Below are 27,707 nucleotides of genomic sequence, written 5' to 3'. Positions count from 1 at the left end.
CTTTCAAGCGTTCTTCTGTGCTTTGATACTAAACGATTAAAGCATGCTAAAGAAAAAAACAGCCCCAACCTTTAGCTCCCTGTTCTTGGGCCCCCTGACTGCAGCTTTGATTGTTGACCTAAATTCCCCTTTCATAACTGAGTCCTGTCACCTCTGGTTGGAGTCTCCCAGCAAAACAGGCACAGCCAACTTTCAGAAGTGCAAGGGCACTGTTTTCCATTCTGCCTCGTGCAGCTCTGATGGCTCCCCAGCACCTGATGTGTTCAAAGTCAAACTGACCTCCCTCTTCCCCTTCCCCCACCTCACCCTCCTGGAAATGAAACCATAACAAGGGGTTTTTTTTTTAGTTTTACTTTTCCCCTCCCCCTTCTCCCTCCCCCCACTTCCCATTGCTCAGCAAAGTGAGGAAACTTTTCCTGCACAAAGAATGAAATTCTTCGTTCATTCTATAGCTGCGTTCGTTGCTGCAAAGATTGCTGTTATCCAGACATAAGAAATGGCACTGAAGTGAGGAAGGGAGGCCCTGGAGTATGTTATTTATAACATTACAGTGGGTTACAGCAGCTTGCATGGGCTACTCGAGCCTCTCTTCTGTCCAACTCTGCCCACAGAGGGCTACTTCTGGCTCCAGCAGCCTCCAGCTGTGAGTTCCTGTTCCTCTGCTCCCATCCCAGTTACAGCAATGCCTCCTGTCCTCACCCAGGACTGTCTCCCACAAGTTCAGCAGCTGACATTCTGTGCTGTGTTCATGCTGCCAAACCCTGCCCAGTGCTCAGGGCCCACATGAGGATGTGGCTCTATTTCAGTCCCCAGAAAAGTCCTGAAAACAAAGTGGGTCATAAAAGCTGGCATTGGTTTGGGGGTCCTGAAAAAGGTCAGATGGACAGTGATGATGGAGCTGTTGTGGGTCAGTAACCAGAGAAGTGAGATTTCACTTGTAAAAAAAAAAGAGGGAGACTGTATTGTTGTATTTCTCATTTTCCATGTTTGGCTTTTGGCTTTGGGCAGCTGCAGTTCAGTTTTCCAGCTTTCCCCACTCTTTTGGTGCCTAGGAATTTACTTTTCCTATAGGGGACAAACATCATGGACTCGAAGAAGCCTCGTGGGCCATTGAAGTCTGTCTCTGGCCAAGCATAAAGGAAGGTGGCATCTTCCTCTGTTCATGCACTTCTCCAGAGTCCTCTGAGAAGTGACTCACTCCTTTGTGGGGAAGGGAAGCTACCAGTGCCTCTTGCTGGAAAGCTGAATTAGCACCTCTTCCTTTTTTTTAAAATTAAATATAAAATTCCGTTTCAATCCCTTGGGCTTCAGGAACAAGAGCTTTACAAGGGAAAAATCATTCAGGCTAAGCAGTAAGAAGGGCTGTCAGTGTTCTCCTCAGCTGGAGCTCCATCCCTTTCTAGCAACTCAGGGCAAGCAGAAGTGAAGAAAACTGTTTGCTGCTGTATGAAACTTGTACATATTTTTTTAATCTAAGTGCTGTGGGGAAAACAAACATCAGTTTTATTTCACACCATTTCTTGGCTCAGAAACTTCAGGCACATTCGCCAAATTGTGGTTTTACAGTCATTGGCTTGAGTCTCATTTACCATGAGGCCTCTTTGGTTGGTAAAGAGATATTAAGTAGCTAAAAATGTCCTTTACCACATCATTGTAAAGAATTCTCAGTGTAAATGAGAATTTAAACTCTGTATATTTTTCATGTAAATGTTCATTGTGGTCACAGCTGACTTGAAATTTGGAGTGTCAACCATTATGTGGCGTGGTTTTGCTCAAAACCAACCTCGTTTGGGGTAAAAGAGGCCTCTTCTTGTTTAAAATGTTCTTAATTATGTCTGAGAAATAACTCATGGCTATGGAACCTTTTACTAAATTGAAATAAATTGTGAAAACATCAAATTATTCAGTTTTCAGAAGTTCTAGCAATTATTTCACATGTCCCTCTACCAATGGCTTTGCCCTTATTAGTTGTCATAGAAGAAGCAATAAATTCTTTCATTATGACATCCAGTGTCCCAGCTGAAATTAGTTTCATTGTGCAGGGGACAAAACGGAAAAGTGACACTCCCTTAGCCAGAGGATCCTCAGTCCAACACCAAAAGTAAAATGAAGGATTGGGAAAATAGGTGAAGCATTCAAGCAAAAGAGGGTCATAAAGAAGTGGTACAACTTGCAAGGGAGTTGGGTTTCTTATCCCAGCACAAGGGAGTGTGGGTTTCTTGTCCTTTTTTTTACATTTTTTCCTTTCTTTTAAGAATAAAACAACTCTTGCTGCTGAAAGGCTCATGCTCAATCCATCTTTTCATCAAGAGTTGGATGTCTGCAATAGTAAAAGTTTGAGAAAAGAATACTGTACGTGGCATAAGGATTGGGTAATGACCTTTGCCCTAAACTAGAAAATGCATGGAACTGGAATAGTAGAGTGTTTTAGTTGAGCAGCTTTCATACTGGTTTGTTCAGTGGTGTCCCTATTGTCACTGGATTTTTTCTTTTTCTGCCCTCCTTTGGCTCCCTGTAAATCTTGAATTGATGGCAGCTGTTTGAGCCCAACTCAAGACACATTGCATCACATCAGGGTTTAAAGGCTCAAAGGCAAGGGAGGATTGCTACAGTTCTGTAGTATTCCTCCAGCAGCTCCTCATGCTCAGCTGAGGCCAATCACCAGCATCATGCAGCACTTCAGAGAGAGGAAGATGTTCTTTAAATGCTGGCTGGGAAACTGGATTTCCCTCCCACAGTAATTTATTAGTTCTTTGGGGGAATACTTCTAGCCCTGGTCAATGTAAAGGGCAAAAATTCTTGACCCTTAAAGACTGTATGGTGGACTTCCCTGGAACTGGAGACCTGTTCCAGGACTTCCAGCTGTCCATCCAAGCGTGGGGATCTTGGATGCCTGAAGAAACAGGTGGAGCAGCTTCTGTGTGTGCAGTTGCTTTGTGATCCACAGACCTGGAGGATTTGGTCACCGGATGGCAAAGGAGACTGGAGATGGTGGGCATTGTGGCAGGGATGAGTTGTCCTTCCGTGCCTCAGTCAAAACAGCCCAGGGAGTCCCTGGGGTTCCCCTGGCCATATTGAAGACATGCGGAGTCTCAGAGGGATTCGCTGGGACAAGCCCATTTCTGCATCACTTTTTCTTCTCTCACCATGTTGGCATTTCTTGGCAGGCAGAAACTCTCTTACAAAATGCCTGATCGGCTCTAATGGTCTCATTACAATAAGCTGAGATTTTTATGACTTATTTGGGAGAGGGACTTGTCTTGCCAGCTGCCTTCTTATTCTTTGCAGTATTATCCACCCACTATTGTTGGACAATACCTTCATTTGAAATTCATAAAAATACAGACTTTTATAGGCTCTCATCCATCTGAAAATGAATGCTTTGTAAAAGTATTTATTCCATAAAGAAAAAAAACCTTAAAAACACTTCAAAAACAGACTCCAGAAGGTTATTGGTAGCTTTGGCTCTCATATCACAAGTTCCTCGGGTAAATATCCATCCCAGCAAATGTCATTTTTTTTAGCACATTTGTTTTTTCCTTGCCTGGTTCTCCTCCTCTCCTTTCTCATGATCAGATGTAGCAGTATAAACCAGAAGCTGGTCTTGAAAAGGTTTTGAACCGAGTGCGCCCTACAGATGAATAAACACATTACCTTCCGAACCCTGGGATCTCTCTTCCAAAGGAAACAGGAAAAGGGGGAGCTCAGAGTCCCTAGCAAAATACCAGCATGCAGAAAAAAGGCCCGTTTAAATGTTTTTAACTTTCCCATCAGAAGAGTTTTTTTACAGGGGGAGGAGGTGGAGAAGGGCAGGGTGTGAGGAGAAGGGGGGAAGATGGATGCTGGGAGAGGGGAGGAAAAATACAGTGAATGCTCCTGTAACCTTTGCTCTGTTGATACTAGACAAGACTGCACTGTTAATGAGTGATTGTTAACAGATGGCTCTTGAGCAACTTAGTCAGAAGCAGAAGATGTTATTTGGTTGTAGTGAGGGGAGGGTGAGGGTGCAGGGGTGAGGTAAGGGGATATTTAGTCTTTTCACAAGGACTGAACTGTCAGAGATTTATGATTTTCCTTTAGGCTTTTGGAAGTGGAGGCTCTGGGGAAGGATTGTTTTCTATGTGCTGATAGTAGAAAGGCCATTTGGTGCTGAAAGCTGCAATGATTTTGTTTTTGGTTGAGGGGTGTCCCTGCAGCCCTTGGCCTTTGAGAACTGAAGGATGGAAATGTCTGCCTTTAACTCACCAAGCCTTGTGTCTCAAAGTGGGGAAGAGTAGGCTCTGTCCACTGCTTGGAACTGTCTGAGGGCTGGTTGAGAGAGCTCCAAGTATGGATCCACACTTTGGCTCGGAGAGAAATCATTCCACAGTGCAATGAGTTGTTAGGAAGTGTGCCTGTGAGGGGGCAGGAAGCTTTCTGAATGTCCTTTTTCTGTGGATGTCCATCTGCATGTATTTCTTGTCCTTTCCCAGTGTGGTGTATAACAGCCTATGCCATGTGCTTGCTGGTTTTTGTTGGGTATGACTTTGAAAGCAGCCCGAACACGTCCCGTTCACTCTGTAGGATTTGTGTGCTTGAACTTATCAAGATGATGCTGCTTATCAAGATGCAGCTGCTCAGTGTTTCTCAAAGTGTGCAGAATTTAGATTTTGTCTTTATTTCTGTTCTGGACCTTTTTAGATAACAGGGTTCAGGGGTATGAGGGATGAGTGACATCAACAGGGATTGGTTCTCAAGACTGCTTTTGTTTTCAGCCACTGAGGAGTGGCTTGAGGGAAGGGAAGAACCAGATGCACAGTCCAACATCTTGCTGATAGGAATTTGCAGAAAAGTTCCGGGCTTTGGTCAGGAAAAGGGAATCCCATTTGTACACGCCACTGGCAAATCTTTACCTTTAATAGGAAGTCATGACACGACCTCCCACAATGGTGCACTAGGTGATTTAAAGTCTTCTTTGTGCACTGTCTAGCAGATGTAGGTGAGTGTGTGTATATACATTTAGAGAGATATATTTACACAATTTAAAGACTAATGCCTTCGTTCTGTCATCCTTATTTATTCATATTTCTCTTTTGGGGGCACATAGGACTGTATGACAAATGTTCTTACACCTCCCGTGACCGAGGCTGGGTCCTGGGGATTAACACCGTCAGTGACCAGGGGAACAGAGACCCCCGCTATTTCTTCTCGCTGAAGACAGACCGTGCTCGCAAAGTCACCACCATTGCAGCACATCGCAGCTACCTCCCCAACCAGTGGGTGCACCTGGCTGCCACCTACGATGGGCGCCTCATGAGACTCTACGTGAACGGTGCCCAGGTGGCCACAAGCGGAGAGCAAGTGGGAAGCATCTTCAGTCTGCTGACCTTGAAGTGCAAGGTGCTCATGCTGGGAGGAAATGCCCTGAACCAGAACTATCGGGGTTACGTGGAGCACTTCAGCCTCTGGAGGACAGCCCGGTCTCAAAAGGAGATCTTGTTGGACATGGAGCAGGCGATTCACAGGCAAGACACGTCCCTACCTCAGCTCGTTCTTCAAGACAGTTTACTGAATGTGAAAAGCACCTGGTCTCCCATGAAGGATGGCAGCAGCCCTCAGACCAAGTTCAGCTACCACCATGGCTATTTGCTCGACACCAGCCTGGACCCTCCTCTCTGTGGACAGACAGTGTGTGACAACACAGACGTCATTGCCAGCTACAACAAACTGCCCAGGTTCCGCCGCAACAAAACCGTGCGCTACCGTGTGGTGAACCTGTACGACGACAAACATCAGAACCCCACTGTCAGCCAGCAGCAGATCGAGTTCCAGCATCAGCACCTGAATGAGGCTTTCAGCCGCTACAACATCACCTGGGAGCTGGAGGTGCTGGAGGTGAAGAACTCCTCCCTTCGCCACCGGCTCATCCTGGCCAACTGCGACATCAGCAAGATTGGGGATGAGAACTGTGACCCCGAGTGCAACCACACCCTGACGGGGTACGACGGCGGGGACTGCCGGCACGTCCGCCACACGTTCTTCAACAAGAAGAAGCAGAACGGGGTGTGTGACATGGATTGTAATTACGAGAGGTACAACTTCGATGGGGGGGAGTGCTGCAACCCAGAGATAACAGAAGTCACCAAGACCTGCTTTGACCCATATTCTCCTTACAGGTAGGCAATTTCTTTTTATGATCATATTGCTGAATATCTGTCTAGGTATCGATCATCCTGCTGGCTGTTGAACCCTTTTGTTGTTGCTATTATGGGCTTTGGAGTTTAATGAATTTATTTTTTTCTCAGTATTTGGCTCACATTGCAGTTCTTCAAATGCAATCTCAGAAATGGTCTGAGCAGTGTCTTACCCCTGAACTGGTAATCTCCAGCCAGGCTAAAGAAAATCTGTGCTAAAGACTGAAGCAGCCAATTTTGAGAGACCCATCAGTTGTTGGCTGTGAGCAGCATATTGTAACAGCGCACAGTTTATTTTAACTCCAGACTCTGAGGAGTGGGGATTGGATGTCAGAGAAAGCTCATGTGTATTTGCAGAGGGAAAAGGCCCTCGGGCATGAAACAGAACATGAATACTCTTAGGTAGACTTTAATTCTGTAGCACTTCTTTGAAGGTAGGCAGGTAATTCCATACTCTCACTGCTGTGTACAGCTCTCTGTAGGCACTGCTGGGGAGGGGCAGCTGAGCCTGGGGGTTGTGAGGAGGGAAGTGGCTACCAGGTTCCTGTGGCACACACTGAGTGGGTAACGAAACTCTTCTGTGCCCCTTTCCACATATAAACGTAAACAGGGTAATGCCACTTCATTGCGAGGCAACTTTCTGTGGGTGGATGTGAGCTTATAAAGTTCTCAGCTCCTCAGCTAAGGCTTGCTTGGGCTGCAGTTTGAGGAGTGATGTCCTTGAATAACTCGCATCAGGTGGGTACCATGTACCTACAATTACTTCAAATTCAGGCAAATTAAACATAGTTTAAGTAATAAAGTGTTTGTTGTGGATGAGTTAGAAATACAAGCACAAGAAAAGATGAAGGTTAAAGCTGGAATTCTTTTGTCTGCATTCCATGTTACAGCTTTTTTAGGAGTTCACGGAGCCATAGAGGGGAAACTTCTCAATGGTCAGAACAACCAACACTAAAGTTCAGGTTAAGAAGGAAAGTATGAGTTCTTCAGGAGTCCCTTCCACTGCAGCAATGCAGGCTATATTTATAGCTTCCTTAATAGAGAGAAGTTTTTAAACAACATTATCAGCTCTACTGGAGCTTTAAATACACATAATTAAGTTGGAAAGAAAAGCCAATTTTTTTTTACTTCAGTGAGGTTGTTGTTTAAAAAATCCTTCTAGCTCAGTTTGACTTCAGTTAGTTACCAGTGAACAAAGCTCAAATGAAAAAATACTTTAAATATTAATGCTTGAAAACATTGAAAGGAAAAATACCAATTTTTAATACTGTTGAAGTGGAGAGGAACTCAACTAAGCAAATATCATCAAAGGCATAATGCAAATTGGATTGTTTTAACACTGTAGTTCTGAGAACTCGAGGTGTTAGTTATAGCAACTACTACAATTTTTAGGAAAAAATACATTATTTTTAATCTGATAGTACCCTTTTATCACTTGTTCTGTGACCAGCATAATGCCCGTATAAAATGAAACAAGAAAAGCCTTGTAAATTATAGTTCACAGACTTAAGGCTGTGTCTTAATGTTATTCTGAGGTACAGAAATGTTTCTATTTCAAATGAAGCCTTTTTGCTGCACAGACTGTGCTTGCACAAGCCCAAGCAAGACACTAAGTTGCAAAATTTGAAGTCACCTTAGCACCGTGGAGTTCCTCTTCATGCACAGTTTTATGTTCCTTTTGGAGACAATCTCCTGGCTGAGCTGGTCTGGAGGATTTATATCTCATGGCCTTGAGCTCACAGATCTTCTACAAGTTCATTTTGACTTGAGAAAAACCTCCTCTTGACCTGAAATAGCAAGGGAGGCCTGAAGATCCTCTTCCACAGCCTAGAGCCTCAGAAAATCCAGAGATGCTCCAAAGATTTTTTTATTATTATTATTTTTTTGAATAGATAGATTCAATTTATTTATCTTCACACAGACATTGTAATGCAGCATTGATCATTAGCAATGAAATCACAGAGCACAGGAGGAGAAATTCCATCTCTCTGGAGCCTTTATTTGGTGGCTGATGTGCTTTGGCTGAGCTCAAGCTCACCCCTATGATGGGTGTTTGTACTCAGTAAGGCAAAATAGAGCAGTTAGGTCTGTGGACTTATCACTGGAGTTTGTAAGCCTGACTTACACTGCTTTGGGTATTTAGGTTAACAAATCACAGCTTTAGGGCAGTGATTTTGGCAACAAAACTTTTACTGACTACAAGGGTGAAGATTCAAACCCTGTGTTTGACTTTGGTATGGCTGTCAGCATCATTCCCTGAGAGGGAGATTTCCATGTCAATTAGTGACAATGTCAAAACCTGGTTGGCACCGTCTGGGCCCATTTTGCATCCCCAGCCCCTCTTGTCATTGCTTTCATTGGCCAAGAGTCCTCAGTCCCCTCTAGTGCAGGCCTTGTGCCACAGCAGTGAAGGCATTGCAGCCATGGAGAGCTCACATCTCATTTCAATTATTTTATCTGCCAAGTTCAGTCCAACGAAGTCCAGTAAAGTCCTCACTTCAATCCAGTGAGGAAAGGGAGGGAAGAAAGAAAGGTGAAATGGTACCAATAAAAAGTTTCCTGAACTTTTTTTGTAAAGACTTTTCAGAGTCTTCCTTAGTACTGGACTTGGTTCCTTCCACACCCTCAGTGTCAGCAATTGCAGCCAGCTGTTCACCAAGCAGAGCTTATTCGTTAAATACTTCTGTCCTCTGGAACCAACCAAAAAGTGCTAATGCTTGATTAATGCTGTAGTAAACAGGAACCCTCTACAGTGCCTCTTTATCCCCAAAGGATGATGTATCTGTTCCCAGCCACTTTCCTTCTGCTGATTTTGAGTCCCAGTCCCAGAAGCTCCATCCTGGGACAGCGTTGCTCTGAGCCTTGATACAAAAACCACTTTGGGTGCTTTGTGAATAAATGATACCACTGGAACAATTCAAAGACACCTCTGATCTGTGTTACAATTTTCTTGTGATCCTTTTGGGCACCTTGGACAAAGGGCTCAGGTACTTTGATGGTGTCATTCAGTTGCTGTGGTGGTGCAACTGTAGTGGCTTCAGAGCTGATCCCAGCAGCATCGCTGGTTGGTTCCTCTTCTGTTTCCTGCCTGTCTTTGTGGCACCTCTCCAAAAACATTTAAGTCCAAAAAGCTGATGTTCCGTGCCATAGTGAGGCGGCAGAGATGTAAGTGCATTTAAGTTTGTCAGAGGGACAGCACTGAGAATGGAGACTCTGCTCTCAGAGCTGCTCAGCAGAAAAACCGTAAACATTGTGGTACCAGCTAGATCATCTCTCCTCTTTTTTAATAGCCTGCAGGGAAAAAACAGAGGACTGGTTATCATTAGCCACACAGCAGGCTTTATCCAAGAATATCTGTCTCACTTCTTTTTATTAATTTCATGAGAGTGGGACAAAATGTATTTTGTCCGAGCAGAAGGTTTACAAATATTTTTCTGCTTTTTTGCAATTCCGGGAAATTAGAACATACTAAGATCATACAAGCTGGCCCAATACAAAGGGAAGGAGCAAGGATAAACACTCTTGCCAGAAAGACTCATTCTTTGTGTTATTTGTTGTATTGCTGGTTACAAAACAGGGAAGACTTTGAGCTCATGACACCTACCATGGCTGCTTTTCAAAGAACTTGAAAGAAGCAGCAAGGGATCATAGGAAATCATGCTCGGTAAATGCCATTTGATGTGGTGAGTTCTTGCACCATCCTATGGTTAACTGAGATGTTCCTCTTATGTAACATTGGGCTTGCACATCAGGCTTCACCACAGGATTTCATGGACAGATAAGGAAGCATTCCCCTCAGTGCCTTCTTAGGAAAACGCTGATGAAATTCCTGAAGCAGTAAAAGTATTGGAGTCTCTTCAAACTCCGTTGATCCATATGGCCTCCCAAATACATGCTGGAAATCCCCCCAGAATAGCTGACCTGGTGATAGACTTTCTCAACATCCACATGTGCCCCAAAGGCTGCCACAGCCATTCATTTCTGCCTAAATGAGGGGCAGGATGAGCTGTACAAGCTCTGGTCCTTTTGCAGCAAACTCATGTTGGCACCAAACCATAGAGTCATAGAGTCAGAGAACGATTTGGGTTGGAAGGAACCTTAAAGATCATCCAGTTCCAACCCTCTCTGAGAGCTGGAGCCCAGTGCCCTGCTGATGCCACCCTCTTGTGTGTCCTTTTCCAGCACTTGTATTGCACAGTTTGGCTCTGTTCAGACCATGTCACATCGTCTCGCTCAGGATTAAGGGCACTGGCACATTCCAGGCATACATAAATTAAACTCAAAATACATGTCTGACACAGTTGTAGGAATTTCCATAGTGGTTTTGAGCAGCAGTGGGTGTGACAGAGCTGTGTATGAGCACACTGGGCTGTGGCTTGTGGGCCAAAGCAGTAGCATCAGGAGGAGGAGGAGGAGGTGGTGGCTAATGCATAGCCCAGAGCAGCCTCAGACAGGTGACTGAGGTGCGCTTCAGGGCTCTTCCATGGAGTATCAGATCAACCTCTTTTCCTTCTCTTCTGCTGGAAATCTCTTCATGAGGCATACATGAAAAATATGGTCAGCTTACCCTGGAGGAGGGAGGCACACTGAATGCCCTTTTCCAGGACCTAGAGTTGTAAGAAACACTCCTTGATTCCTAATAAAGGACTAATTTCCACTTAATCCTAAACACTAAAAAGAACAGAAGAAATTCATCAAAGCTCTTCAGTTCCGGGAGCTTGAGAACTTAATCCCCTGCCTTGAAGAGACCATTGTGCAGCTCTTGACATCAAGGATTCCTGCATTCACACAGGTATCAGACAGACATATAGCAAATACACGAGGTTTTGTCTAGGGATTCAGTGTTAAGTGTCCAGTTCTTTAATTAGCAGCTCCAGGGCTGTTTAGAAGGAGAAGAGTAACGCTGTCGAGGACGGAGCTGCTGTATCTTGGTAGTTGTCACCCAAAAGCTGAGTCCCAACAGGAAATCCTCTGTTCTCTCTGTTTATTCTGTCCTCTGTTCCAGATGTCAGGGATGTTAATCAGTGGGGAGGAGTTGCATCTGTTCCCATGCTAGCAACTGACATTTATAAGTCTAGTATTGAATTCTGATACAGACAGGACTTCAGTGCTAAAGAAACTATTTCTATACGATTGCACACCCTAGAAACAGTAGGAGTTTGCTCAATTTAGCTTGACCCACAGTCAACTTTTCCAACAGCTTTTTTCAAGAGACATTTTTTCCCCAAGACTCATAGAACTCATGGTTCCTTTCATGGATGTTATCCATTAAGGAAAAAGATCACTGTCTGGTCAAACTGCAGGACGGTTGGGATGAAGGGGGCCTATAAAATCTATGGAGTAAACTAACAGAGATCATTAAGGATCCTTGTGGGAGACAACAGATTAAAGTATTATTATGCCCCCAGTGCTGATGCAGACCCATTCATCTCTGAAACCTCACGTGGAAGATTTGCAAGTGCAGAGTCTGCAGATTTGACAGGGATTGAATTTTCCCCTTGCTGCTGGGCAGCACCACATCCTCTAGGACCAGCTTCCCCATGGATGCTTTCCAGCAACACCTTACCAGCCTCTGGTTAAGCAAAGGAGGTGGAGCTCATCCTGTCCCTCAGTCTGCAATGTGGCCATGCATATGAGCTGGTTTGTTCTCTTTGCTGATCAATTAAAATTGTACCTCTCTCACACAGACCCACAGTTTGATCATGTCCAACAGGCCTTTCTCAAGTGCTGTAGGGCCTTGCATTAATCCCCCTGGTTTTCTCCCACAGCCATTTGTGTACAACCTCTCTTCAGCTGTGGTTGTGGGGTGACCTTTGTGTTTTTAATTAACAGTGGCTGAACCTCCTGTGTAAATTCAGGAGGATGCTGCTTTCACACTGAAAAAGATGCTCACTGTGGCAAGCTTAACCAGCTTCAACACTTACATTTGCCATTCCCATCCTATCCCTCAGGCTTCTTTTCTGACAGGGATTTAGGTCCAATTCTTGCAAGCAAGAGCTGCCCCTTGGGGAAATACAGAGCAGCCACCTCCACCATGTTCCATTTACAGCACCCGTGAACAGGGTGCATTTGACTTTGCCTCTCTCGTGGATTGCTGGATTGGGCAAACAGTACTCCAGTTGGGCTGTTTTTGCAGGGGGCTGGGGAAACTGAGTGGATGTCTTGGTTTATCTTCCCTTAACTGAATTAATTATCCCCCAAACACCCCAGGATCAGGACAGTGTGGAGCTGTCCCATCACTTTTGTACCTGCCCACCACTAAGACACGCTTGTGCAGAGTGACTGGTGATCAATTGCACGCTACATGTGATGTCTTCTCCATTAGATGCCCATCAAGACACCCACTGGAGTCATCATATACTCCCAAAACTTTCTTTGTGGGTGGTTCTAGAAGGATGGAGGGGCTACAGAGAGATTCGGATCATAATTTCTGTAGAGCTCTGGGGAGATGCAGTGATGCAGAGCCTCAAACAGACCTGTCAGGGCTACTGAGATATGCAGGAGCCACTTCAATATTTGCAACGTGTTCGTAGCTGCTGTGCTGTAAAAAAGCGTGATGCTGATAGCCACAGTCATGTTTCCTCCCTTAGAGCCAGATCCATTGAGAAGTAGGATGGATCTATCCCCACCCCACAACGCGGCAGAGTGTTTAGACCAGGAATACAAACCACTGCTGTCAGAAGCAATTCCGTGATTGCTCCATCGTAGCCCTGGCTGGTGCAGAGTTCCAGGACCCACATACTGTGGAGAAAGATTAGGAGCACGTGCTCTGCTGGGGTCAATGAAATCCTGTCCTTCTGTTTGGTTCGGAGTAGATTTGCAATTTTGAAGTTTCTCAGAGTAACTCAACTGAAACTACCTAGTTTGCATGTAATTTCAGCACTCCAAATTACCATAAATTTGCAAGAAGTTGTTTTCAGGTTCATTAATAATGGATGGGTGGCTACACCATCAGAGAGCTCGCTCTCAGCTTCCAAAAGGATCAGGGTGAGCTGCGCTGAGGAAACTTCTTGGAGTACTTAAATGCTTGGGGTATGAAACTCTAATAAACCTCCAAAAAGTCAGGAAATTTGGAGTGAAGGCTGAAACTCCATACCTAGTGCACCCTACTGGGTCTTTGTATTTCAGAACACGTTACGTTTGTTCACCGAAATATCTCCAGTATGGAACTCTTTAGGGTGGAGTTTCACCTTTAACTCTAAATTTCCTGGCATGTGTGAGTTTGAAGTACACGCTTAACTTTTCCCCAGTGCTGTTTTTCATTTTTAATTTCCTTTCTCTTTTAAAGGAGGGACCCTACTTGAAGGACCCCTACTAAAAAGGGACCCCACTGAAACCAAAATTAGAGGGTTTGGCCTAATTTGATCTTTCTGAAATTCTTCAGGAGAACCAGCTTCAGCAATTTTTTTTCTACCGTTGTTTTAAAGACTCTTGTGACCAATCCACCCCAGTGAAAAAGATCAATAAAATCCTCACCCTGCAGACCAATTATTTTAGAAGGTACCCAGATGTTTGAGTAGTATATAAGAAACCTTGGAAACACAGAACATCTCCTCTAAATTGCAGTTAAAGGTCTGACCATGGTCATTGATAGGGGTGAGCTGCTTGTTGTGAAATGCACTATTTCCATTAATTCAGTCACTGCAGAAGCAGCCCATGTTTGCTGTTGACACTTGGGTTACATCAGTGATGGTAAAAGAGTGGAAACAGCAGTGGTTTGGAATGAGAGCAGTGGCAATTACCTGCAATGCTTTTAAAAATAATTTTGGCCCTAGATGTTGAAAAGATGTGTCATCACTGATTTGTGTGAGGGAAGCTTCAGCAGGCTTGAGTTACAAGGCTTTGGAGAATAAAATTCTTTCTGCTGTCTCAAAATGCATCTTTGGAGCTACATTGCCAGTAGATAATACAGAATAAATTTGCTTCTCGTGCTATAACCTTGTTGTGTCAATAAATTGAGGACTTCAGCGAGAAGCTGTGGCAGTCAGTTCTCCCAGCTCAGGAATCTCTTGGTTCAAGTCACTCCCATCAGCTTTGCAAGGAGAATTTATCCTAGCGAGATGTCTACAGGGAAACTGGAAAAGTGCTGAAGTTATGTGGCATTGAGCTTGTGAGTTCCTTCTGCCCAGGCCAGGTGTGCTGGGAGTGTGGAGAGCCCCAGCCTGGCTCCCCTTCCCTTCCTTTCCCTACTCATCCTCGTGATGGCTGTGGCATTGTACATTTTGCATGGGTAACCCTGAAACTCAGCAGTTCTTGAGGATTTTCAAGAACTTTAGTTGATGCAAATGAAAATTCAAGTTGAAGTCCAGGGACAATTCCTGTGACAGGGAGTCCTTTGTCACCCACGGGCCATTCCACGCTGGGACTGGTGCCCTGCAGCACCACAGAGGAGGAGCAATTCCCTGTATCCTTTGCTAAGCTATTTCTCTTTCCAACACATAAAAGCACTTTGTCACTTCACCAGGAGAGGAGATTCCTCTCCTTTCACCCTCTCCAGTATGGCCCCATCAACATCCTTGTGTTGTATTTCCAGCCTCGACTTTGTAATACAGATCACAGCTGCTTGGTTTGAATTTCCCCTGAGTTACCCAGGATGCTGCTGAAAGCACAGGAAGAGCAGAAATGCTTTAATCAGTTAAATCAATCAAACAAAAAAAAGGTAGACTAGACCTTAAAATTTACCCTGCGACCTTTGCTACTCGCTGCGATGACGTCTTTGTCCTATTTCTTTAAGTGCAGTATTTTATTGGGACTTGGCAGAAGGGTGAAGCGAGGAAGACACGGGAGGGGGTTTGCTGAGTTAAAAAAGGAAAAAGAAAATGTCAGTGAGAAAATGGAAATACCCTGATGTTCTCCAGCCTAGTGCTGGAGCCAGCCTCTCTCTCCCTCTTGCAGGGAAGGGGCTCCTTTTCCATTAGCTTTCCATGGCCATATTTAATCGGTTTGCTCTGACACAGAGCCAAGAAAGGGCTTTGCTGTGTGATGCTGGGTCCTGTGTGTGTTCAGGCATCCACAGCTGCTCCCTAGCAAGGGCTGGCTTTTGACTACTGAGGTATTTTTTTATAGCCACAGAGGGCAACTATTAATAGATGAGATTTACCAAAACACAGAGCTACACAGCGTAGTGTGGAGGGGAAGAGGGAAACCTGTGGGATTTATGTCAGGAAAATTCCATGTTGAAACTATGCTGGAAGACGAAGTAAAAATGAATATGCCAAGAAGGGGATTTAATCTATTACTTGGGCCATGCCAGCATTTCTCCTCCACTAAAGATCTGCCCCATCACATGAAACATGCTGCTGAATTACTTCTTCAGCATTAAACAGCACAAAGTGTACAAAGGATGAAGATAAGACACATAGACATGAAATACCAGCTTTTCCGAGATGTGATTAAATACTAAAAGGAAGTGGAGGCATTCCTGACCCTGAAGACATTTCATTTTGATCAGTCGTGGGCTTAGGGTTAAAATGTGAAGAATTCCACCTTGTGTGGATGGAAGGAGCTGATCAGGAGTTTGCCTCTCTGTTTATTGACTCATTTCTAATTTCCATGATACAATGTAATGAGACCGGTGGCCTTGTCAGACTCACAAATTATATTCGTGTATCGAAGACGACAAGTTTGGGAGCATTGAGCAGAAAGGAGTGAGGCAATTAAAGTTGCTTTTCAAGTCAGAACTCAGACATTGATTAAATGTCATAAAACCCAGATGATATCAATTAATAGACTCATCACTGTAATCATCTGCACATTTTTTGTGCACCTTCCAAAGGCACGATGGGGAGTTATATTCCCAGGCCAAGAAAAGATCCACTGGCTGTCGGGAGAGTGTGGGTATCAAAATCCCCTTTACACTTTGAAAAGCTTTGCTCTAAGTTGCTTTGTGTTTCCTTAATTACTTGATCTGGGTTTTTTAATTGAAAAAGAGACAGGGAGAGATTAACTGGTGAAAAATTTCAAGTAAATAGAGAAATGTGCTACACTCATTTAGAGAATGTGGGTAGACATCAGAAAAGGCAGAGCTTAGTTTGGTTCACGTGAGTGTGAGAGAGAATGGAAATATTTCCAAATTATCTGAACTGCTTAGGTTTGCACAACTGGCTGAGAACAATTACAAAACAACATTTTTCTGTGATCTCCTGTTTTCCACAAGCTTGATGATGCTCTATTCCTGTCCTCAATCCCAGAAAATGGATCTGGAGGCAAACACAGGCATGCCTGAGAAATAGTCATAATTGCATAAACTTATATTATTCAAAACACCTGAATATGTTCGGGCTTGGCATTTCTGGTTAAGGGGTTTTATTTTGCCTTCATGCTGATTCTTCCCAAAATGTGAGGTGTCACTGCTGCTGCACTGAGAGCTGAGGATGAGCATTGGCTATTTGTAGTTGTTGCTCAGTTCCTTAGGGAACGGTTCCTGCCCTCTGTTCACTGCAGGTACAGACATGATTGAGAGAGTTAAATCTTAAAGTCTTTATAATTGCTGGGATAAGGTAGATCCTTCCACTAGGATTTAGAACACCAAGTTTAGAGCCTGAAAACAGGAATCTAAACTCATTCACAGTTCGCATCAGGCTTCCCCATCACACTGTGTATCTTAAGAATCATTCAACATTTCCTATTTTTAAGTGCATAACGTTGTTCCAAATGGATGTTATGCTTTCTGCCTGGACAAAGCTGCATATCCCAAGCTCTTTGAAGTCCACAGAAAGTTTGAAGTCCCAAAGACCTTGGTCTTTGGCTTGGATCTCCCCATCCAGAGCACAAATGAGATTTGGAGCCTTCCTGAGACAAAGGGCGATAGCTCAGAGGAAAGCTCCTACAGAACAGCACTGCACTGGAGTAAGCAGGAGAAATGTTCTGGGTAAGGATTGATGGCAACACTTCACAGCATTATGAAAATCACTTCCCTTTTGCCTCCAGCATTTTTACCACGACTGTGTCAGTGCCAAAACCCAGAACACACTCACTAATTCCTCCAGAATTGATCGGTCATGATAAACTTCCAAACACAGAGTAAAATGCTTCCGTCAGACACATCAGAGTGTTTCTCCCAGTTTGCCTGGAGAAATCTGTGCTTTTTGATTTCTCTCCCTGCATCCAATTTGATTCAGAAAAGGGCTGGAAGTTCCTGGCTCCCTCCTCATACACTCAGAATTCTCCTGACAGATTTACTTCTGGGGGTAGATTTATTCTCGTGTTTGTGCTATAAAATGTCCTATTTATAAAGGGTGATTAGACACTGGAATGAGCTGCCCAGGGAGGTGGTGGAGTCACCACGCCTGGAGGTGTTTAAGGGAAGACTGAAGGTGGAATTTAGGGCCATGGTGTAGTTGGCAAGGTGGCGTTGGGTCATAGGTTGGACTTGATGATCTCAGAGGTCTTTTCCAGCTTAATTGACTCTGATTTTGTCTTAATTCCAGCTCAAACCTTTAACTATTCTCATCTTGATCAGACACGAAGTTCTTTTTATATCCTCCTGGGAACAATACCTGAAGCATTTCCAGTTTTTGATCTATAAAACCATCATGAGGAGATAGTCCAAGAGTGCTTCCAGGATGCCTTCTCTTCCCCAACAACTGAATAAGGCAAGATGTCAGCTTTTCCAAAGTGCTTGAGCTGGCACAGAGTTGTAGAAGTGAGGGAATTCATAACCACCCCCCTCTGCCTTTGACAGGGAGCTGCAAGACATGCTAACAAAGGCTTTTATAAATATGGGTTTGTGCAATGCAGGATCTGTGTATGGGGACAAAAATGACAACCTGCAGTTTTTGCTGGATCCTTTGCAGAGTTGGTTTTGTAGCCATCGAGATCTTAAGTGCTGTATAAGTGGTTTGTGACACATCACCAATAAATTACAGGAGCAAACCAGAGCAAAAGCTGATGCGTGGTTGAGATGAGTAAATACAGTGACAGAGAGTGCAGATTTATGGGGAAATTAAACTGCATGGCCTGTCCATAGCAGTCATGCTCAGGGCAAAAGTTGGTCAAGAAATTTGCCATGAAGGAAAATTAGAGTTTTCCCCCTCCTGTGCTATCATTTGACAATGGGGAACAGATCTTTGCATTCTCACAGCCCTCTGCGAGAGGTCTGGGTTTGATTCAAGTGGATCCACAGGCTTGTGGTGCCAAAACAGGCAATTTCTGCACTCGTGTCTGAAGGCCAAATATATGGGTATGATTTCCTATAGTTTACAGTTACATGCTGGATCAGAGCTGTGCGTTTCATAAGCTGCCAGTCCAATTTAGTAGGGTCTTGGGAAATGTGTCCCCCAGGGAACGCTTACAATCAGCCTTATGTTTTGGGCTGATAGTGCCTGTTTTCTGGTACACACGTTAGCAGATCCATATGTGAGGAAATCCAAACGTCCTTCCATCCAGCTCATAACCTGGGCACTGGCTGTGTCTGCTGCCCACTGCTGATTTTCTGCTGGCTACATCCTCCAGTTCAGGAACCGTCCACTCTGGGAAGCACAAATGTACAACGGGGATCTGTGCAGGAGCTGCAGGTCCTGCACAGGTTTGAAAACCAGGAATTCTGAAAGTTCTTGAGTGTTTGAAAAAGGCACATTTCCATCTTTTCTGCAGGAAAGATTGTCTTGGGCTCAGCAGAGAGAAATGAGGGGCAGGAATTCAATGTCAAGGAGTTCATTATGTCTGTGGTGTCTGTTACAGACACTGTTGGCACATTTTGCTTCCCAACAGGCTCCTTGACAAATGTATGATCTACTACATCTCTCTCCTGCTCTTTTATTCATTTCTTTCTGTTTTCCTAGAGAGCAAGAGTAGAAATTAAAAAAAAAAAACAGTTGGCTTTAGGAAATACAGTGTCCACAATATTTTCTTTTTGCAACTCTGAACTATTTTCACTGCAGGTGTGTTGTTGTTTCTGCCAGATCACCTGGCAATTGACTGTGAATTCTGGGAACTTCAAAGCTAAATGTTCTCATGTAAAATTTCTATTTCAGCGACTGACATTTTCTGTTTCCTCGTACTCTCGTCATGGCTGGGAAAGAACAAGAGTAACCAGCTTTTGTTAACCCTCATAATATTTAGTAGTCCTTTGCATCTGACTATACAATTTTTTTTTCCTTAAAAAGTGTGTTCAAGGCTTTGCAGCTGAAGATAAAGATTTATTGTTATGATCCATCAATATTCCCTGAAAAAACTCCCTAGAAACCAACTAGAGAGAAATATCATTCCTTTGTTGTGGCAGGGAGAAAAAGAATCTCACGAACTTTGAAAATGTGAGGCTTCTGTTACCAGGACAGTTGGTTTCCTTGAACTGAAGTCTCCATCACCTGACTGTGTTCTTTGTGATCTCGCTTGGGTGTCTCCTACACTTTTCTGCATAAGATGAAAAAAGAGGAAATTTTGACCCATCTCATTTGAATCAGATTTTCATTTCTTTCTCAGAAAAGAGGAAGACTGGGATTATCCTAACCATTGATGATCTTCCCACTGCAACAGGACCAGCTTCATGCACAACCCCTCCAGGAAGTTAAGAAAGGAGATTTGAAAGTCCATGAGTTGTAAAAACAAAAACAGAAAAGAAGCGGCATCTCCAAAGCAAAAGGGATGTTTTGCAAGCTGCATATTTGGAGTGGTTATTTTGGCCCATCAACTCCAGAAGGATCTGCAATAAACATGCTAGGTCCTCTGTGATTTTATGCGATTTTATTTTATTTTTTTTGTTGATGTCGGCCTGATTCCAAGTCGCTCTTCATTCCAATCTCAACATATATCTCCCTTTGTGGCACGGGGTTTATGTGCAGGGAGGATTAGTGTCAAAAAGTGAGATGAAAGCAGTGAAGAATTTGATCTTGTTCTTTTTCCACCCTGCACTTTTTGCTGTGTGTTAATTAGGGAAGATGCTGAAGAAGGACCAGCCCCTTAAAGTGCCAGCAGCACTGGCAGGGACAGTGCCACGTGTCCCCTTCTGCAGGAGCAGTAACTGCACTGCGAGCACCCCATGGCCACAGTGCTCCCCACCCTGACCTGTGTGCTGCTTCCTAAAAATCCCAAATACTCCCACACAGGAGACCCACTGAGCCCACCCAGGATCCTGACCCATCCCACCCACAAAAGGCTGCTACTGCAAGGGCAGAGGGCCCAGGGAGCTGGAGCCCAGGACAGGGCTGTGTCCATGGGGCAATCCCATGCTTTCCTGGACTCTACAGAGGGGACACAAAGTGTTTCCCAGTGTTCCAGAAGTGCCAAACCAAAGACACTCCAACTGTGACTCCCACGGGTCCCACCAGCCAGGCAGATGTTTGGGCAGGGTGCAAAAGTGACCTCAAACCTGACCCAGGATGGAGATGAGGAAGAAAGGCTGGAGTTGAGTGCTAGTATTAGAAATTTTTAGAAAAATTTAATATAGTAATTGCTCTGAGTTAGTCTCATAATTAAAGAAAATTCCATCTTAAATCACAATTTTCCTCTTGATCGCTAACTTACAGAGGCTCTAACTCTTGCCCCTGTTCAAGGGGGTTATCACAGGCAGCATTCCTGATCTCTGGTGTTTTCATTAAAAAATCAGGTTTGCCCTGGTGACTGAAACCAAAATGTCCCTTACTTGAGCTGTTTTGCAGTGTTGTTGTGCCTGTATCTGTCAGTTGTTCTTGAAAGCTTTGGGGTGAGAGATTGGTAAATGCCAAATAAATATTCCCTCATTGAAAGCAGAGCCTGGTTCCACCAGAATATCTGTTTATGAAGTGAATGTACTTCCTTGTCTTCAGGAATGGTGAAATGGAGGAATTCAGGAAGGACCAGCTTTTTGTAGGGAGCACTGATGTTCCATCTGTGGAGCACCAGGCCTTCAGGACTTTTTTGGAGATTGTAAAATACAAGCCAAAGATTGTAAAATATGAGCGAAGGCTTGTAAAATATGATTAGTGGCCACCAGCAGAAAACTTCAAGGATCTGCAACACAGGACACCACTTATTTAAAAGAAAGATGATCCGTATTATCAGAGAATGCAGGCTCAAGGGATAGAGGAGCTAATCCTTGCTGTCAGTTTTCCCATTCAGAAGACAAGGAAAAATATTCTGTTCGCCTATTTCATGACTTCTTCACTCACAGTAAAATTTCTTGAGGGGAGGCCCAGTGCAAGGGGTTTTGTCCTGCTTCAGCATCACTTCAGCGGGTGAACGGGGTTTGGAGCAGTGCAGGGCTGGTGTCAGGGCTTTGACCAGAATGGAATTTCTCTCTCCATGTTTAGGAAGCTTTCTGAGGCCCAGAGGGGAAGCAGTGGGCAAGTGCCAAGCAGTACAACTGATAGTTAAAATAAAATTTATACACCTTCCTCTACGGGTTCAAATTCTCCCGTGTACATGAATGAGGTTGGCTGCAGCCAGAAGAGGTTTCCATGAAGTGGCAAAGGAAATCTGTTTTAACAGAATAGGTTCCTGAAAATATCCTTATGCCACTTCTCTCTTTATGGTTTGACTTTTCTCCTTGTTACAGTGGTTCAGGCTGAAGAGTCTGGAAAAACATCAGGGTAACCAGGGCAGAGGGAATATCAGATGGAGATGAGGGATAGATAAGAGGCAAATTACAGTACATTTCTCATGGGTCATTTGGCTCTAGTCTTGAAAAGAAGAGGAAAAAATCCCGAAGCAGTAAAAGAAAGAGAAAGAGACAATCAAAACAAATAAACCTGCCAGTGTTGCTGATTTCAAAGGCCTGTGAAATGTGCATATATGCTTCATAATGCTTTGCTGTTTTAAATGAAATGTTCCGTCCTTTAATCCTACTCACTGTCTCAGAAGTTAACTGCACAGTAAGATCACAATTCTCTCTGCCAAGGCTTTCCCTTTGTTTTCTTTTTTTTTTCTCCCTGCAAGTTATCCAGCCAGCATATCTTTTCCTAGTTCTGTGCACTTGGTTATTTTCTGTAGTATATTATGGAGTTCTGTGTAGCTTAATAATTTTTTATGGTCATGCAAGGAAATGGGGCTTTTCAGTTCTTGCTGCTAGAGGGAACTCCAAAGTTGCTCCACTCTTGGACGTAGACCCTGCAAAAGCAGAGGGCTCAGTGATCAGATATTTATGGTCTGTAGCACTGCACCTCTTTCTAAACCTACATAAAGGTTATCTAAAGGTGGGCTCCAAGAACTGGGTAGTAAAGTCTGGAAGGATGAAGAGAGAGAAGGAGCAAATAATGTTGTGTACATGAACAGCCACCCCAAATTTTTGCCCAGAGCTCAGACAGAACATGTTTGACATTTGAAAAATTTTGTATCATCTTTTTCCCTGAGCCTCTGCTCTTTCTTATCCTGGCCAGAACCAGCAGCAAAAGTGCCGGGGGAAAAAAAAAAAAGAGAAAAAAAATCTGTTTTCACTGTACTTCTGAATCTGAGCCCAGGTTTGTGAAGGATTTGGCAAGGATTTACAAACTTTTGAGAGAATCCGTGCGGAGATCTGAGGAAACCCACCTCCCTCCTTTAAAAAGCAAGTTGCCTTGGCCAGAAATTGGGCAAAAGTTGGTCGTTTCAACTGAGGTTTCCTTTGAGATTTTGGATTTGAACCTGAAACTGCACTTTGAGAATCAAAATTTGCTCTAACTCTAGATTTACACTGGAGCAAATACATCACAGTCAGTGCTGATATTTGTGTGCAGCCCAGGGAGAGCAGAGGTTGGCTCAGAGTGCAAACCAAGAACAAACCAAGAGAGGACCCAGCACAAAGTCTGGAGTAGTCCAGGCATCAAATTTATTCCAACCTGTTGCTGTGGTTCAGCCTGTTAAGTAGATACTGCATTTACAGCATCCAGGAGTTAAGTGATTGCATGAAATAAAGCTGTACCATTTATTGGAAGTCTTTTATGAGAAGGTCAGAGAGGGCTGAGCAGGGAAGTGCCCTTAGGGTTCTAAGATGATAATACTGATTTTAGAACTTAATAGCAAATAATTTCCTATATGTTTCGGGTGGTTTTTCCTCTCAGTCCTCAGATTTATTGTTACAGTAGAAATTTGTGTATTTCCAGGACTGTCCTGCTGGAAAGCCTGGGTTTCAAAGCAAATTTAATGAAATTGGTAACTTGACAATTGTAAAAATTCTCTACTTTCAAGCAAGGAGGTGCTCTCAGTCTCTGTTGCAGGATAAAGAAAACCCAGACCCAAAGAATTCCCATATTTTTTACAGTAAAGTTCTTCTTTTCTTTCTATAATTTTTTTTACATATTTTTTTAATTGGGTGAGTAAAGCCTGAGTCACTATCCTAATGGTAGAATGAATTCATTTTGGAAAAGGGAAACCTGGGATCAATGAACACCCAGAGCTTTATAGCCACGTGGGCTTTTATTTTGCATTATTTTCTGCTTAGGGGTTGGTCTTAACTGTAAAACCTGTCAGTGATGTAAAAACCCCTGGTCCAGCTTTAACAGGCTCACCTGAACGCATAAACAGTGTCACAGAGAGCAACACAGAGTTCAGCAGGGGCTACAAACCTATCCAAGGAGCTGGATTTATATTTGAACAATTATCCTAAGTGGCTTTTCTTGGATCCTTATCGTTATTATATTTTTTTGCCAAAACATCTCTCCTCTCTTGTAACGGGAGATCAGATTTGGGGCCTGTAGAAGACATTTGATAAACTGAAATTCTTTTAGAGCTGCCAAGCCTGCATGTGCTGACACTGCTTGCAATTTATGCCTGTGGACATGACCTAGCGGCTGCCTGGGTTGGATGTGGCTGGAATTACAGTTCCACACTTGGATTTCGGTGTGAACACAGGCAGTGATCTGGATCTAAACCGGGACCTGAAGCCTCTCACTTGTAGTATTCTGGTTCTGCTCTGTTTCAGGCTCTGTCCCAATCACTGAAAGATTTATACCTTTATCAATAAATTATCATGACTTTTACTACACTTACGCCAGTGTCTTAAATTAACACTAAACTCAGTGTAGATGAGGCACGCTTCCTGCTGCACATGATTTATGGCAATCCGTCTGAAATGAGGAGCAAAATTGAATTTGCCAGCAAAGGCAAATCTTTAACATCAGGTCAGACACAAATTTTATTGCACATCCATTGCTAAAGAGCGTTTGTAGATTGTCTTTTTTTATACAGGTCTTTTTTATAGACCTGTAGCACTTCAGGCTTTAAAAAAAAAAAAGGAGTTAGAAATATTTGCAGGTCTGAAATCTCTACTGTGTCTTTGCATCAGGTTGGAGGTGACAGACAGGACAAACGTAGCAGTTACACGGCACTGATAAACTCTCAGCTTGAGGGCCGTGTCCCTTTTTGATGACCTGCCTTTGGGAGAAATGTGGAGAGTGTAGATAAGAGCGTCAGAAACAAGCAGAGGTCTTAAAGCAGTGAGAAAGGCTGAGGAAACAAGGTGGTTTTAGCCTAAAAATGAAATGGTGTACAGGAGATATAATAGGCTCTCAAACAAGTAACAGGTTTGGCAAAGAAGAAGGGAATCAAATCTCCCTGTCAGTGGGGAATGGCACAAACAGTCATCTAATAGAGCAGAAAAGATTCAGGTAGACCTTTAGAAAAAACTTTGTGACCATAAAGGAATTGAAACAAGGGCTGCAGGTTACTGGGACAGTGACAGAGTCCCTGTCGTGTGGTTTTAAGTGAGCTAAATAAAAATTTGCTCGGTGACACAGAAAGATGCCCCAGCTCTGGGGTGAAGGGCTGGCAGCTGTGGTCTCTGGACATCCCTTCCACACTCATTTTTCTGTGACTGTACAACAGAGGGCAAAAGGCAGCTCTCACACGGGCATCAACACTGCCTCTCCAAAAGCAGAGTTAGCTGTCTAACCACCCAGGACTGAGAAATCACAAGGGGAAAAAATAAATTACAGCTGTGCACATCTGCCAAATGGCCCCATTTCAAGGTCAGCTTTCAGTGCTGTTGCAGTCGTGGCTCTTGCCATTATCTTCAGGAAGAACATCCTTTATCTCAAAACTGTTCTTGCTGTTCACTTTCACTGCAGATACTGAGAATCTCTCGGTGGACACTGCACCCTGAAGCCTTGGGCTCTCTGTGTGGGTTGGACAACCAGGACACACACTTGGTGGGTGCCTGTCCACAAACTGACTGCTGTGCTCCTTGCTGCTCCACTGAATCCTGGGGCCAGGATGAGACCTGGAGGGACACAGGGAACACCACCGAGACCTTGTCAGCCGCACCGTGTTGGGAATCACACCTGGATCTATCACAGGCTGATGGAGACCCTTCCAGGGTTGTCCAAAAAAAAAAAAAAGCTTTCTCTTTGTTTAAACCATGCACTGTGGTTTAGGCTGGGCTGACAGTTCTGAGAGTGGACACAAGGAGTCTTGGGAAGAAGAGTGATTCACTGGGTCCCTGTGATTCCAGCAGATTTACTCTGTCCTGCTGTGTGCTGAAGCCAGTAGGTAAAGGATAGCACACTGCATGTCAGTATTGAAAATGGAGATATTTTGAGGCTGACTTCCCAATTCAGGAGGTGCTGTTGGTTTTTGTTGTTGTCGGTTGGGTTTCTTTTAAGGATGAAATGCAGTGCCTTCTGTTCCTAACAAACTCACCAGGCAGTTGCAGACCATACTCCATAGTGAGTAGATAGCAAGGTTCCTACTCTGTGTTTGGGTAGGGTCTTGCAAATAATCCCCTGAGTACCCTGTTTGTTTTCTTGCTGTAAAGCGACACTTGTCTTTGAAGGAAAAAAACAAAACCAAAACAAAGTCAAATAAAGAATAACTGGGAGCAAACAGTAGGAAACATTTTCTAACAATAAGGGCTGGAAGACTCTGTGTTCCTTGCAAAAACAACCAGGAGTGCAAGAGGCTGCAGCCCAGCCACATCAGGGAAACCTGGGGAAGCCCCTCTCTGACCTGGCACAAAAAAAGGAGGAAAAGTTGCCAACCCCCAACAAAACTGCTCAACCCTAGTCACCAAAATCAGATTTAATATGATTAAACCTGATATCAGCTGAGTTTAAGAGCAATTGCCAAATGTGTTTGTGGTTCAGAACAGAGGTTTGTGGCTGGGTTTGGATGTGGAGCTGACGTCCAGCAAAGGGAGCTCGTCACAGTGGCTCCCACAGGCAGGTGGGGCTGGTGGCCAAGGGCTTCACCTCATCGCCTGGGGACGAGTCACAGCCCAAATGGACAGGAAACGGGTTTGACAGATGAGACAGGCACGGGGATAATGGCTGGGTGACTGATAGGGTGGGCTGTGTGATGGGTAGGGCCGCCGAGAGACACTGCTGTGTGAGCTAAAAACTCCATTAGACCGAAACTGGAGCTTTGCACGGGATCCATATCCCTGACTGAGGGCTGGGGCTCACTGGATGAGGCTGCTCTGCTGCAGAGAGCAGTTTCAGAGGGCTTTTTACACTGCAGCGGAGGCAAAAAGCAAACAAAAACTGTGCATTGAACAAATAAGTCGATGAAAAGATCTGGGTGGGAATGTGAGCATTGCCTGATACGATTTGGTGTCCCAAATGGCCTTAAACAGCCCATAGAATTTCTATGTCTAAAACAGATTCCAGCAAAGGAGACCTTTTATGATGCACTAATAGGCTCATTAGTCTTTCTCCAGCAAGGCACGCTCACAGCATCGTATGTTTTTTCCATTACAGGAATTACACGTGTTTTGTTGTGCTTTGGGTTTTGTTTTGTTTTCCACATAGACTTGCCCTGACAGTTCCCCCATTCAGGTTTATATTGGAGGTACCATCTCGAGCCAATGAATTTTATGAAATATGTTGCTGGCACTCACAGAGAGATGCATAAAGGAAATATTCTAATGACAGTTGGAAAGGCTTTGATCCCTTTCCAAGACTGCACTCACGTCTTTGAAATGCAAGTTTGGCAGTGCTGGAAAGGCTGGGCTCTTTGGCTCTCTTTGGCACGAGCCCATGTGACAGACATAATGTCCTCTATCAGGGGACCCACATAACCTTGAGGAGTGTAAGCAGTGCTCGTGGATTGCACTGGGTCAGATAGTCTGGGCTGATAACGAAGCAGGGGGGAGTCAGCCTAGTCCAAGGCAATAACTGAAAGCTATTTTGACCTGGTAACTGTTGGGTCTGCTGCCTGCGGCTACAGAGTTGGACATGAACTGCAAAAGTAGTTAATTTATGCCTCCTTGAGTGTAGGAATGTGGCGATGATGGATAGGGATGAGAGGTTATTAGAAACATGGGGAGGAAGGAGAGGATGGAATTCCAGCTTGTGTTTTTATCTCTTACACACGCACACGCTGGTTCCTCACATTCTCTTGGCTGCCTCACGTGTGTGCAGTGTCCAAGCCCTCACTGCCACACTCACACCTCTGCTCCTGCACGCTCACACAGGCACACGCTCACACACTTCCCAGGGCGCTGCCTGAGCTCAGGGCTCGGGCATGTTTACGTGCTGGGGTTTGCTGGCTGCTTCCATGAAGGAGTTTGCATTTACTGCCTTCCAAGCATGATCTACTCACACCTACACCCGGGCAGATCCTTTGCTAAAAATCCTCTTGACATTCTGTTCTTCCACCACTAAATACGTTCTGCTCACTCACAGCCTTCCCCTGGCTAGCAGAGAAAAG

General features: G+C 44.2%; 1 protein-coding gene across 1 annotated transcript in view; it reads left to right on the top strand.

The window, feature by feature from the left end:
• PAPPA (pappalysin 1) overlaps positions 1-27,707 on the top strand; it is a 180,471-nt gene that overhangs the window by 21,631 nt on the left and 131,133 nt on the right. Inside the window, exon 2 of the mRNA XM_032130945.1 lies at positions 5,087-6,155. Within this exon, the coding sequence (XP_031986836.1) occupies positions 5,087-6,155 (1,069 nt within the window). The remainder of the gene's footprint in view (positions 1-5,086; positions 6,156-27,707) is intronic.

This window comes from Corvus moneduloides, chromosome 21 (genome assembly GCF_009650955.1).
Source record: "Corvus moneduloides isolate bCorMon1 chromosome 21, bCorMon1.pri, whole genome shotgun sequence".
Lineage (NCBI taxonomy): Eukaryota > Metazoa > Chordata > Aves > Passeriformes > Corvidae > Corvus > Corvus moneduloides.
This window is presented reverse-complemented; position numbering and strand designations above follow the sequence as displayed.